The following is a 14,079-nucleotide window of genomic DNA, read 5'->3' as shown; positions in this document are numbered from 1 at the left end:
GAGTGGGAATTATTTTTCATAGAGCTCTGCCATTCCTGGTGTCGAAAGTGATTAGGGCCATGGAGTGGTGGCTAATCCTGCTACATTGGTCTCTGGTGGATGATACAATTACAGTGGCCCCAGTGAACAGCCCAAATCAGGGTAAAGCCACCTTCTGTCAATTGACCTCATTTTGGATCTCGCAGAAGGTCTTGTCGTAAAAGGTGGTGATTTTAATATGTGAGTAGACCCAAGTAGAGGACTCTCTCTGAAGCACAGGTGTGATTCTCAGGGGATGCAAGGGAGAGAGGGTTCAGCACAGGTCCTTCATTCCAGGGAGTTGGTGGATCCATGGAGTTTTCGGCAACCCTGACAAAAAGGGGGGGGGGGTTGGGGTGGGTTTATCTTTTTAAAAAAAAAAAAAATTATTAAAAAAAATTGTCCCAACATGACACATATATTAGAATTAAATCCTGATGCTCAAGGGGATGATACGATTGGTAAGGCAGGGTTCTGCCATGTGATGTACAGCCGATTGGGTCGACGGACACCGACGCAGTTATAATAGATGTTGATGTGGTTAGCCTTGATAAGAGACTTGTGTGGCGCTGCAAGAACACCTTTTGGAAATACCGGGTTTTTGCAGAAGCGCTCCGAAAGGGGACAAAAGACTATTTTGCATTGAATGATAAAGAGGAGGGGTGGATATGTGCATGGTGTGAGAAGCATTGAAGGCAACGTGAAGGGGCGTGGAAAAAGAGGGAGAGGAACCTATTGGAGGGCACACTGCAGAGGGAAATAAGGGTGTTGAAAAAAGCAGTGCATGGAGTGAGGTGGTGTGCTCAGGATATGGTTATTGCACTGAGATGGAAACGCCAAGAGTTAAAATCTCTTGCGATTGGGGGGGGAGGTTGAAAAAATGGAGATTCATAAAGCCAAACCTTCTACGAGACGGGGGAGGGATAAGGCAGAATCTGTGTTGGCGGCTGGGCTGAGGGAGCAGAGTATCAAGATGGGTTATGGAATTGAGGGAAAGGTTTGCAAGGTTGTATTCAAGACATTCTGGACTGGGGCAGGGAGAAGGGAAATCTCCGACCTGTATGAAGGAGTATCTTGGCAACATCTCGCACCCTACAATAACAGAGGCGGGTGGTAACCAACTGAAGAGGGTGAGGCATTTAAGGTAGCCATTGGTAGGATGCCGGCTGGAGAACATAGGTTCACGGTTGATAGAACACTGCAAAAAGTGAGCGATCTTTGCAGACCCGCAATACTTTGCGAGCAAGGCATATTTAATGCTTCAAGATATGTGAATTTTAAGAATGTCACGACTCTGCATGTACACAATTCTTTTGCACTGCTTGCACGATTGTTTGCAACATACCCCACCCTTATATCATTGTGTAAGATTACACAAGTGCTCAGTGAAACCGTTTTTGTATTGAAGCAAACATTTTATTTTAGCATATGTGTTTGAAAAAAATGTAAGATTTGTAAAGAATTGCAATGGCTGGGAAGAGGAAATTTCTTTCCAAACTCTGTTCTGCAACGGTAGCGCACAAAGTGGCTTACCTCATTAGTTAGTTTCGCACATGGACAATAATGTGCGCACAACAGCCAACCAGTTCCGCATATAGAGAACAATAATTAGAGGGAACATTGCTTCTGTCCCTTACATTAGAAACTACATAATAAGGCATTCTGTTCTGGTGCAAGGAGAATGACCCCCTCCTCCTGGTCTATGGTTCCTCTTTGTTGAAACAGTTCCCAAATATTAGAACAGTCTTGTCTCACATGTTGCCGGGAATGGCTCCCTTCCACTGCTAGTAAAGTTGCACACAATACTTTCTTGATGGGCCAGGAGAATGTCTCCCTTCTCTTGATGTCCAGTCTCGGATAGCCCGGGGGAATGAATCTCTTTCCCAGGTCTTTTCTACCTTCCTTCCAGTTCATGGTTACCAGGAGAATGACTTCTCCTGGTATTGTTTTCCGTTCCTTACACCCAGGGGGAATTTCTCCCTTCCCCAGAACCTCTTTTCATTAGGCTTTACAACACCCAATTTTGAGTGTTAGGAGGGTCAGAGTCTCTGGCTTCTCTTCTTCTTTGACCTGGCCCACTTGTTTCAAGTACTGCCACAAAGAAGATGACTTATCTTGTTTAGGGTTTATCCTCGCTGCTTTCATGAGGGACTCTCCCTCTCAATTTCTCTTTATACTTGGGGGAGGGGGTGGGGGAGAGTCCTCAACCCTTCCCTTGTGATCAACAGGCTTCGTTCCACTACTGCAATGAGGACAAGGTTTGTAGGCTATCTGGCCCTGCTCTGGATCCCCTCTGGGGCTTCTGTGCCATCCTTTACCTTGTTGGGGTTTTGGTACACAACTGGGACTTCCTGGGATGGCGGGCGTGTCATTCGGCTTCTCTGGCATCTTGCTTTTGCTCCAGCTGTGTGATGGCATTCCCGGCTGTCTTCTGTGTTGCCTCCTCCCCTTGACACTGCTGTGCCCCAGTCTGCTCCTGCAGATCTCCAGATCGTCTGAAGCGGCGGAGTGCCGGCGTCCTTGGAGCTCTCTCCCTTCAGATCAGTAATGCAGGTTTGAATTTCCCATGTTCGGTGCTCAGCACACCTGTCGTCTTCGCAGTTCCCTGGGACCAAGTGTTTAGCCCCTTGTCTGTTTTTATGAGACTCCCGTGACCACTCCTTCGTGGAAGTCTAGAGCATTCATGCTTCTTCCCTGAGAAGCTCTTCATGGCTCCTGAGGGCCATTTCTTCTCAGTACTTGCATGGCTGGTGATGTTTGTTTCTGATGATCTTCTTTGTGCTAGTACTTGAGTCAGCTATACTATTTGTATTGTGTTCAGTCTGCTTAGTCTCAGTCCTGTTAAGGAACAGGTTAGAATTGGCTAATCGGTTTAGCATGGTCTTCTTGACAAGATCAGAACTAGCAGACTTGGACAAGTGTATAAGAGTTACTGTGGCACTTTCTGAACAGCTGTTCCTAAATCTTATAAGCTTTGGGTTCTCAAGGCCAGGAGGGTAAGGGTGATCTGTCACAGGACAATAATCTTTACGTCTAGAAGAATGTTCAGTGGTTATCACCCTGTAGGGTTGTGGGTAAGAGAGGGTTTGCCTCCAACTCGTGTCTTTATTCCCAGGAGGGAAGTTCCTCTCCATGAGGTCCTCCCTCATGTAACCACACTTGGGTGGACTATCGGTTAGCAGCCTCACCACCCTTGCCTCACCCAAAGGGGATCCCCTCTGGGGAGAAGGGACGAGAGAAAGTGCATCATTGCACTGTCCACGTAAAGATAATGTACTATATATGTTGGCTCTGGAGCTGATCGACATTCCACTCCCTGGTTCTTATCAGAGACCAATGTTTTGCAAGGCAACATGCTTGCACCATTACTCTTATCCCTTTATATAAATTACATTACAGATGGCTTGAATGAAAGTAATGCAGATGTTCCTCATTTTAGCACTAATCAAACTTCTGTACTTGCATTTGGCAATGACAGTTTTCCTGGCCAGGACACCACTTTCCTTCCAAAGGCTCACTGATAAGCATACAGATTCCATGAGTGGAGTACACTTTAACATCAATGTCTCTAAATCAGCAGTATTAATGTGTACACCCAGTGGACATCTTTAAAATGGAAAGCCAGTGTCCTTTTGGACGTATGGGAAACCACTGGATGTTGTGGACTCATCTGAATATTTGGTGGTCACCTTTACTTCTAGCCCCAATGGCAAAGCCCATGTAGAAGGACAGGTACTTAGGATGTCACAGGCTGTTGGGGTAAAAACATGGTTTATAAAAATTCTACAAAGCGCAACCAATAGCGATGATCTGTGGATACTGCAAAACGAAAGACAGTTGCATTATATGAAGCAGAATTTGAGTTTCAGCAATATTTTGCCCTGACACACACAAGAACATAGTATGAATAACATTCTAGGCTTGCTTTTTATCAACCCCAAATTATGCAGTTCACATGCCCGATGCTGTAATTGGTCTCACTCTGTTAGTCTAGGCTAATAAAAAGGCAGTTCTGACTAAGTCACTAATGAGTCCTGTCGTGAGTAGTGACAAAAACGTTCTGTTGATTCCATGGCTAGCCTTTTGTAATCATGGACGCTGTATCTCCTACTTCCACAGTACAGCGGAAACACGAGAAATTGGTCTAGCAATCTTTAAATATGAACTACATTTAAGGCTAGATACAACGCAGGCTTATAGGTTTATGTCCGCGCTTTGGTACGGGAATACCAATGAACCTCATGAGTGGCCCAGAACTTGATACTATATCTGGGGGAGCTCCAATTGAATATGGATTAATATGGGGCCTCAAAGAGTAGTGCAATATAAAGTGCACACACCGAACACATGATTGCCTGCTTGTAAATATATGAATGACACTATGTAAAGATGGCCGCTGGGAGAGAGGGCTTACCGGCCAGAGTTCCCTGGATGGTAGCCATGGTGACATGGAAGTAACAAACTGACGCGGGGCACCCAACCGGTTTGCCGGTATAATGCCTCTTGGTCCATTCACAAAAATCGTTATAGTAATCCTGCAATACAGCGAGTATGCCCCAACATGGGCAAACTATGCGCAATATAAAACATATGCAGCCTTTACCTGCTGAGTGAACGGAATGCGAAGTTCATAAATGGAATCCTTGTTCCCATAGGAACGCTGCAGGACTCCGCCTTACAGAATACATTATCTGAGGCCAGCAATCAGCCGACTCGTGTTGGGTACGTTTTATATAGAGAATAGATGTCAGCAAGTTCATTTAGGCATAGGAGCTACCACATTTTTGATAGTTTGGTTGTGCTCTAGAGCCTTTTCATTCTTTAATCCTTATTTATCTGAAAAAGAGGATATGCCTCGAACACATTGAGGTCAGTGGCACATCAGTAAATATGAATTTACTATACACAAGAATGAGTACTGACTCATGGAAATTGTGCTCTTCTTTATAGAATATGAATGAAAATGAATCGAAGAAAAGTTAGGAGGACACATCGCATTGGCCCATGAAGGATAATGTATGTATCCGAAATTTGTCGGCAAAAACGTAATTGGACATTAGAAAACCTTGTTTAACCTTGTCGTTGTGAACTAAATTTTGATGTGGAGAACGAGACATGCACACAGTCAAGATTTCAAAGTAGTACATTAGAGGCTTACGCTATGAACTGTATTTCTACTTGCATCTCTAGTTGTATTTTTACTTGGAATTTATTTAGAATTTTTGGAACGTTTGCAATCATTATTTGAATATTGGACTTTTTAAAAATTGCAAGGTGCAATTTGGAGGAACGAAAGAAATGAAAAATGTATATGTTAACAAAAGAAATTACTTTTTGCATTGATTTTTTCTGTTAATTGAGGTAATATGCTTTTGTAAATTTGCTTAAGTTATAAGAATGTCATAAAGGGGTCTTCCCCGGGTTGAGTGCACTAGGAATATTTGTTGATAACAACGGATTTACTATAGTGAGTCGATACAGCGAGTGAACAGCAAGAACGTATGAAATCTACTAATAGAACACATGTAAACTTGGGATGTCTACGATTTGGCCGTGGCACAATTGTTTGCGCCGAATTGACCGTCGGTAATCCGGCCGCGAAGACGATTTTGCAGCAGCCAAACCTAAACGCCCCCCATAAACTCCCCCACCAACACCCCCTACCTCATTTTTTGCATTCGCTCATCTTCTGACCCTGCAGCGTCGGATCTGTCCCTCCTACGCAGGTCGGATCCGAAGCCGCAGCATCCACTTTTCTTTATTTTTTTCCCCATCCCCAGCCTCCAAACCTCTGGAAGCGGGGGGCACCCCCGCTCCCCATGTTTAGTAGTGATTACCCAAACTGGTCTTTTCCAAACGATCGCATGGTACTGGCCTAATTCGGCCAGATTTACCATACAATCAATTGAAAATATCAGTCTGGGTACTACCTAAACTAGCTGACCAGTGAGATCCCGGGATATTCATCATGGTCCAAGATAAAAAAAAAATAGTCGGGCTCTTATAATAAAAGCACATTTTAATACTTGTTGGTTGAATGGGCTTACTGTAAAGTGGATGGGTATACTATTATCTGACTACAGATGTCGGATTTGTAATGCGACAAAGGAGGATCAGTATTATTTTCTTCTTTTTTCCAGCCTATGAGAAGAAATCACAAACACTTTTTAACCGCGTTACATGGATCCATACATTTTAGACCATGTAAACCAGCTTTATATTTTTGCTACGGGTGGAGACTACTTGGTTCTTTAAGAATTGCCTTGAGAATCATAGAAACTTTGCTAAAATAATTAGATGATAATCCCTGTGTATTTGATATTTGATGTGAGATGGAGAATTTGAAACTGGATTGTTTGAATACTGTATGTATTTTGTATTGTCTACTAACGAGAATCCAACGGGATTTTTTTTATTGTTCATATGGAAGTCACATTTTATGCATTCCTTTTACTTTTATTTATTTATTTATTTATTTATTTTTAGTATTCTTTTGGGGCAGGTTTTAATGGCAATATTGTGACTTCAATGACTTATCCTATTTAAATATTTGTATTAATATTGAACACAAGACTTAACTTTAATTTACTTTCCACATTGCTGCCCTCTTTGGCTCCCCTTGACTCAAGCCTCATCTCTTAAAGCAAGAAATCGGAGCAGTTAACCACCCATTTATTTGTTATTTAAATTTATATCAGTTCCAAGCCTCCATTTAGACGCCTAATGTAAGCAAATCTGGGTAGTGTGTAGCTTGTCCCCCACTCCCTTTCCCACCCGAAGTAGCTTTCTGTAGCTTTTAAACCCACTCCTGAAATGCCATTTAATTCCACGCAGTTTAGACACACTATGATAAAAATCCTTTCCAAACTATTCCAGTAAAAAGGTGATTGCTTAAACTTGCATCATCTATCATTGAATAAGAGTTGTCAATGAAACCAAATGCATGGTACTTTTCAATAACCAGCGTTACTTTTGTGCTGGAATTAGTAAAATATTGAATAAAGCATAAAGCAACTCATTGCAACTTGTGTATGTATCATGTGATTGGTCGGTATGGTTATTAAAGACTGGAGAATACATTTTCCACTAACATTTCCATTTAATGAATTCTACATTTCTATAATGGGTATTCCCTTTAACCCACCCCAGGACCACACTGTAGGTGTGCGTAAGGTTGACATCCACTTTTTATGCTCTAAATGAATGTGGTTACCTGCCCCTGTTTCTCATTGATGTTGTTTTTTTTTTTTTAGGTATTTATCAGTTATGTTCACCTTAGTTTCCTTTAATCCGATCTGTATGTGCATTTCTTTCGATACGGAAATTGATTGATCATCATGGAGGACCATGCTAAATTGTCCCTTTTGTGTCTCTTAGGGCAGATCTTGTGAAAGGCGTTTTGACCCTGCAGGGAGATGCCTTGTGCCAAGCTGTGAGTTCCCCTTTACTCCTCAGTGTGTGCCCACTTATATTGTATTGTTTGTGCACATGCCAAACTGATTAAGATTAATCTAATTACTATTATCGTTCTTCCAAACCATTGTTAGGATGTGAACTTGAAAATGCCTCGGACTAACCAGCTGCTGCACTTTGCCTTCCGTGATGACAAGCAATGGAAAATGCAGCAGGTATTGCAGCAGGGTCATGGTAGGAGGTGTGAACGCATTGGGGGGAGGCGAGAAGGGACAGGACGGGGAGGGGGAGAAAGGGACACTGACTTTTTGCTTTAAGGGAAATTGCAACTCGAATAATGCTACCGTACATGTTAAATCTGATGTTTGGTGTAGGGGAAAATCCCTCTTGGCTTAAGGGCCCATTAATTTAATCATGTCAAGTTCCAAAATCCTCTGGTGACTCAATGCCATTTCACAAACCTTTGAAAAGTATTTTAGATCATTTATGTTATGTTATCTTGCAGTTGTATAGCGGAGGCAAAGGCGTACGATAGAACATTCAGTAGTGGCAGGGAGAAGCAAAGTTGGGTAGATGGTTGGGATGAGGGCGTGGGATAGTTAAGATGCACAGGAAGGCATGAGAAAGGAGAAGATTAGAGGAGCTATGTGTACGATTGTACCAAATCTATCGTGGTGCTTGTCTGTAATATATGGGGTGCAGCACCAAGAGGAGAGAGCCGGAGAGGAGGTCTTTGCGCAAGGGGGGTATGTCTGAAAATTACTTGCGTGCATGAAAAGAGACACCAAAGCCCTTGCGCTTACTTTCCCGGGCCCCCAACATCATTTGGGATGGGGTTATTTTTCAGAACTCCAAATTTGCCAAGTTTGCAAAAGCACCCTGAAAATCAAGCAGAAAAATCTCAAATTTGTTGGTTTCCAAATTGGTCATGGTTACCAAATCCGTAGGCTTGTGCAACATGCTTGAGGACACAATGCCTGCCTATGGCCAGGCTTTGAGCTGTCCAGTGTCATGAAGAGCCAGGGCATGTAGAAAACCATGTCCAAGAAAACACATCGTTTGAAGCCCCTCTACGTACTCCCCTTATCTCAGAGCAGCAACGAGCCGCCAGGTTCTGTATATGGGAAAGCTGGAAGGAAATATGGGCACATTTAACCGAGGGTGGAATTTCGCCCACATCTTCCTTGGGAGCAGAATCCCAGTCAGGCCTTCCTGAAGGTTCCAGAGTCATGTTAGTGCTTTTAAGGTGTAGCGTATATTGGTGTAAGGCAGGAATCCTCTTGGGCTTCTTAACTACCCATTCTGCAACTTCCAACATCTAGGCACTGTATGGAAAAACAAATGTGTCTAGTGTTTAAACTACAATTTCTACTGCATGCGCTGCTCCTCTTATCCTTTGTGATCTCGGTCTGCAGAAATACCACTTCATTCACTGCTTTAAAGCCTTTGCATATCTCAGTAGCCGTTATACAAATATAAGAATGTCTTTTGACAGGACAGAGAGCTGGGTCTGAGGAAGTGAATTCTGTGAGAAGGGGACAAGACTGGGTGAGCGTATAGATTTCAGGGGAGGTGTGGCTCCCTAGATTAAAGGTTTTCTTTTTTGAAATATGTGGCTCCCCCATTACACTAGGTGGTATTTGGGTAACCAAAACGCATAATAACAGAACCTTGGACATGTGGTGCCCAGAATAAAGCAGCAGATCACCAGAGAGACTAGTTTATGTTGTTAGGCATAGAATAGGCACAAAATAAAGGCTTTGATACCTTTAATTTCAGAAGACTTGACTTGTTGACTTCTGGTATTTGGATAGAAATAACTTGGGCCTGGAGCACAGTGGTACAAATGGGGTCATGCAGCCGTAACCGTGTCTCTTCCTGTGCCCATAGGATAGTTTAAAATGTTGGGATATTAGTATAACCTAATTTGAGAGTTTGGCAGTGACTAATTTGAGTCCCTGATGTAATGCTCTCTGCAGTGGTCACCGGGGTAGTGAGGGAGAAAGGTGTAATAGGTATGCTCCTCATTCATTGGATGTGTCTTGCGATGCTCCAATAGTTGCTGCTTGTCCGTTGAGATGGCGGTCTGGTTTCATTTTAGATGGCGGTCAGGCTTAATTTCTGTGATTAAAATAGTGAAGGTTTGATGATCTGAACAGCTGCTGGGTAGTTCTGGGCAGAAGGAGGAGAAAGGTAATGTCTCATTGTGCTAGTTGTCCAGATACTAAGACATAGAGGAACCTGGGGTAGGTAATGGGCAGATGTTTGAGTGGATTGTAAGCAAAAGGGCTGCCTTTATTTTGTCTATCCCCATTGATCCCATCTGATGTCCAGATTCCAGATGGCTAATCACTATTTTTTGGGAATAAATAGTGCTTGGCCATCAGGAATATGGACATAAATATGAAAAAACGAAAGATGGTACTCGTATCTGAGTCCTCACACTCATTGATCCAGTCGGCAGTCAGTCATGCAGTCCGTCAGAGTTACTCGCTTCCAGCTGTCCCCTGTCATTTCTTATGTATGCCCATGGATCCTACATTATGTATAGTTTCTGGTGTTCCATTTCCAAACTATAAACTATTTGAACCTCTAAATCATCCACCTTGCCGTAACAAAATCCTGCATCCGATAAATAACACTTGCTACACAAGTCCAGATTTGTTGATTTATTGCCCACTCATGGGTGAACCTGATGGCAAGTGGCCTCAAATTGCATCAAGGTAGCATCTGAATCATCAAAATAAAAATACAGTGGATGGAGAAATGGGGCTTGGGGAGAGAGGAGTATTTGTATTTGTCAAGCAGAGCATTTTTCTTTGGTGGAACAGCAAAGTCGAACAGTAGCAACAGGGTAGACTCTAGTATGCACTGTATTGCGATAGCTGGATATGGATTCAAGCAGGTTAGAGGATTCTGCTGTAACTTGTCAACGGTCCTATGTGCACTAGTAGATACCTTTTCAGGGAATCCTTTGCAGCAAAACAGATGATGGGCCATCTTTACCAATGAACATGATTTTGCTCATGAATTATTTTAGGATTTATGTAATTGTTTTCTTGAATAAACTATAAAATAAAGAGAAAAAAGATAGGATTTGAATTTGGAAATGAAGAGTGTGGGCCAGAGATTAGCAGATCATTCTATTCCATCTCTCTCCCATGACCCTCGGTAGGATAGGGGTGGAGCTTGGGCTTTAATGGATCTGAATAACAAGAGAAGAAACTTGAAGAGGGAGCATTTGCACATGGAATGCCAGTTGGCGGTTTTTTAAAAGTAAGGAGTGTGTGAGGTTAGAGGGGGTGCAGATAGCTAAATTCAGAACATTTTCAAGAGGGGCAAATGATTAGATCGGAAAACCATAAGGGGGTTGGAGCAATAATGGAGTCTGCTGATGAGTGGACATCAGGATTTTGGTCGCATGAAAAATGAGTTGAGCCCAAATTTCCAAATATAAATCAAGATTGAGCATGACAGAAGTTGAAGTGGCAGTGATAAATGATTGAAGATGACCATAGCTGTCAAAGGAAGCCTTCGGGATCTGTTGACGAGATCAGAGGGAAGTGGGAGAGGGAACTTAGAAGCCGAGACAAAAATCCCTCTGGCCTTTTAGGAGTGAAGTATCGAGCAGAACAACTACATCCAGTGACGGCTGGTGGAGAGACAATTGTTGAGGCAAGACTATGAGTGCAGTCCGCAAAGAGATGGTTGCAGAAGCCAAAGGAGGAGATTAATTTGCTAAGCTAGCAGATGTATTTGGGGAAAAGTATGATTTAAGGCATTGTTCTCACATTCTTGCATTCAATAAAGCTTACAAAGTGTTCACTTTTCAATGGTATGCGACACAAAAGGGGTAACCGCTGGTCTAGATTATATCATACTATTAGAGTAGGTGGGACGGCAAACCTGTGGATAATGTTTGGCGCTGGCGGGATTCGATAATCCAAGAATTAGCTGATATGCTTATAGTTTAAGTTCATCATCAGGTCAGAAGAGTCATGTCGGTGTTTGTAAATTGTTGCTTTATTATTGTTTTCAACAAAACACCAGAACAATTGGAAAACATTAACGTGGCCAATGATGCCAGTTTTTCAACATAGGTGAGTGCACACAGCCGACGTGCGTTTCGACCCAAGTCTTTTTCAGGGCTAATTGGGTAGAATGAGGCTCTGGATAGAGCTGATGGCTGGTCCTCCCGGATCAGGGTGCCAGTGTGGCTGGATAGCCAGTTCTAGTAGCTACTCTACGTGACACTGACTCCTCGGCTCCATTCCGCCGAATCGGCACTAGACAACACTGGCAACAATTTACAAACACCGACATGACTCTTCTCACCTGATGATGAACCTAAACTATAAGCATATCGGCTAATTCTTGGATTATCGAATCCCGCCAGCGCCCAACATTATCCACAGGTTTGCCGTCCCACCTACTCTTTCAGCCACTTGGGAACCTCTGAGTTGGTCCCCAGACAAACCAGGAGCTAGGCTGCGGGCTAACACACCATTGTTCATAAACGAGGTGCGTGGTGGACAGGGAGTCCCGACCCAGATAACTTCAACCAACTGTAACCTATATCATACTATTAGTTGTGTATGATTTCCTATTCATCAAGGATAGTGGTGGTGTTCAGAGAATCACCGGTGACCCATGCTGTGGTCCGATGTCAAGGTGCGACGGCAAAAATGGCAGTTTGTAAACAAATTACACAATTGCTATTAGCCTTGTTAATGTGGCTCAAACATGGGATTTATTTCATGTTCATCAAGGTGCTGGTTGTAAAACAAAGGTGGTACGTACCAGTTTGCTGTAGATCAACAAGTGAATCGGAGTATTAGTCTCAGACTTGTAATGAGCCAGACATTTTTAAACGGACAATATTTTCAAGCTCCACATTGAATTTGAACACATTGCGAGTGGAGGCAAGTGCATCACATGATTGAGTGCCAATATAAACGTATACAATAAACATGATGGTACAGGTATGCATGTAATTCAAGAAAGGGCCACACTTGGACAAAGCTGTGAATGTTAGCATGCTAAAGGTCAAGTAACCCACTAAGCAATATAAGCTCAAACTCTGCATACTTATCTCACTCAAAAAACTCACACAACCATCTCTCGCACAACAAGCCGCACGCACTTCACAACACTGCAACACCACATAAGCCGGAGCAACAGCACACGCGGACTGACACCGATCCAATACCCGCACCAAAGCTCAGCACCCGGTGTACACCGAGTTGAAGCTGCCAACAGAACACCACTCCTCTCACTATCCTACTCCCTCTTCACCTTACTAACCCATCCCACCTCATCGTTTACAGATCTGCCAGAGCGCCTGGGGACCAATTCCGTTGCTGACGGTGCGTGGTACAAATACCTTTAACATTTAACTATCACTACCTCTTCTATTCTCCCGTTGTAATAAGTCTCACTCTGATTGTTACTCCTATTCTCCCACTCAATGTCACTCTTACTATTTTGGCTCTGGTATTTCTACTCCATACTTAACCTTCGCTATAGCCCTCTACTACTACTGCTTCTTCTACCTCCTCCTCCTTCCTCTCCCTCCTCAGATAGACCTCCACCCCTGACTCCTTCCTAAGAACTTCTGTCACGAGCACTCTTCCCTCTCAACCCTAGACCACCTAAATGACCCCCTTCACCTACCCTTGACACCCTTCCTCATTCCAACCCCCACTGGAATTCCATCTAGAAGTTTGCCTCCCCGACACACGCTCTCTCCCTCATCTAATCCACGCTGCAAGACATACCCACCCCCACCCATTTTACCCGCTCTGCTGCATCCTTAACGCCAGATTTGTCGCCAAAAACAAACTCATCATATTCGACTTCATCTCTTATGAAAACGCAGAAATTCTCTTTATCACTGAAATCTGGTCCTCTGAAGACCTCCAAGCTGCCGCACACAAAGCTTTCCCCCGCTGGCTACTCCCTGATCGTGCACAACAGATCCAGAAGAGACTGAGGGTTTGCCATCCTCCACAAACTATCGCAGTCCTGCACTCTGAGAAACCACTCTGCAACACTGACTGCAAATTGTTGCTAGTATAATTCCAACTCACTCCCTCCCTCACACCTTCCTACTACTTTACAGACCTCCAGGCTAAAATAGAAACTTCGCAGACACCTTAGTGGCCATCCTGACTTCATCCTTCCCTCACCATGATGGGGGACTATTTTTTATGAAGCATTTTTTTTGTTTTCTCAGTAGTACATGAAAGAAAAGAGCACAACAACCATAACCAACATTGCTTGACATAGCAGCACGGACAAACTGACCTTGAATAATGTGGAATTTCAGGGCACCCTGTGGGTCTGGCAAGCCTATCAATCACCACAGTACTCCACATTGCCATTCATCCCAAAAACCTCCCCTACCCCTTACCCCCCTCCTCCCATTTGCCCCATATCTTTCCATACTTTGCAGGACATCCCCTGGCATTGTATACTAGTCTTTCCAAGGCCATGCGCATGTCCATTTTGGCCATCCAGTTAGCTACTCGGGGCGATCTGGAGATCCCCACAGCGAGGCCATGACACTCTTAATCAGTCCAAAGGCCACCGCCAGGAATGTTTTCTCATGCTTTGTAAACCCCAGCTGCCCCCATACTCGGAGAAGCA

The 14,079-nt window shown here is 43.5% G+C and overlaps 1 protein-coding gene across 1 annotated transcript in view; it reads left to right on the top strand.

Annotated features, from left to right (window-relative positions):
- Positions 1-14,079, top strand: part of ROGDI (rogdi atypical leucine zipper) — a 475,356-nt gene that overhangs the window by 272,370 nt on the left and 188,907 nt on the right. Inside the window, exons 4-5 of the mRNA XM_069646031.1 lie at positions 7,396-7,450; positions 7,566-7,646. Coding sequence (XP_069502132.1) covers positions 7,396-7,450; positions 7,566-7,646 — 136 coding nt within the window. The remainder of the gene's footprint in view (positions 1-7,395; positions 7,451-7,565; positions 7,647-14,079) is intronic.

Source organism: Ambystoma mexicanum, chromosome 2p, assembly GCF_040938575.1.
Source record: "Ambystoma mexicanum isolate Mex_15411 chromosome 2p, UKY_AmexF1_1, whole genome shotgun sequence".
Lineage (NCBI taxonomy): Eukaryota > Metazoa > Chordata > Amphibia > Caudata > Ambystomatidae > Ambystoma > Ambystoma mexicanum.
The sequence above is the reverse complement of the archived record's forward strand: the minus strand, read 5'-3'. Positions and strand labels throughout refer to the sequence as shown.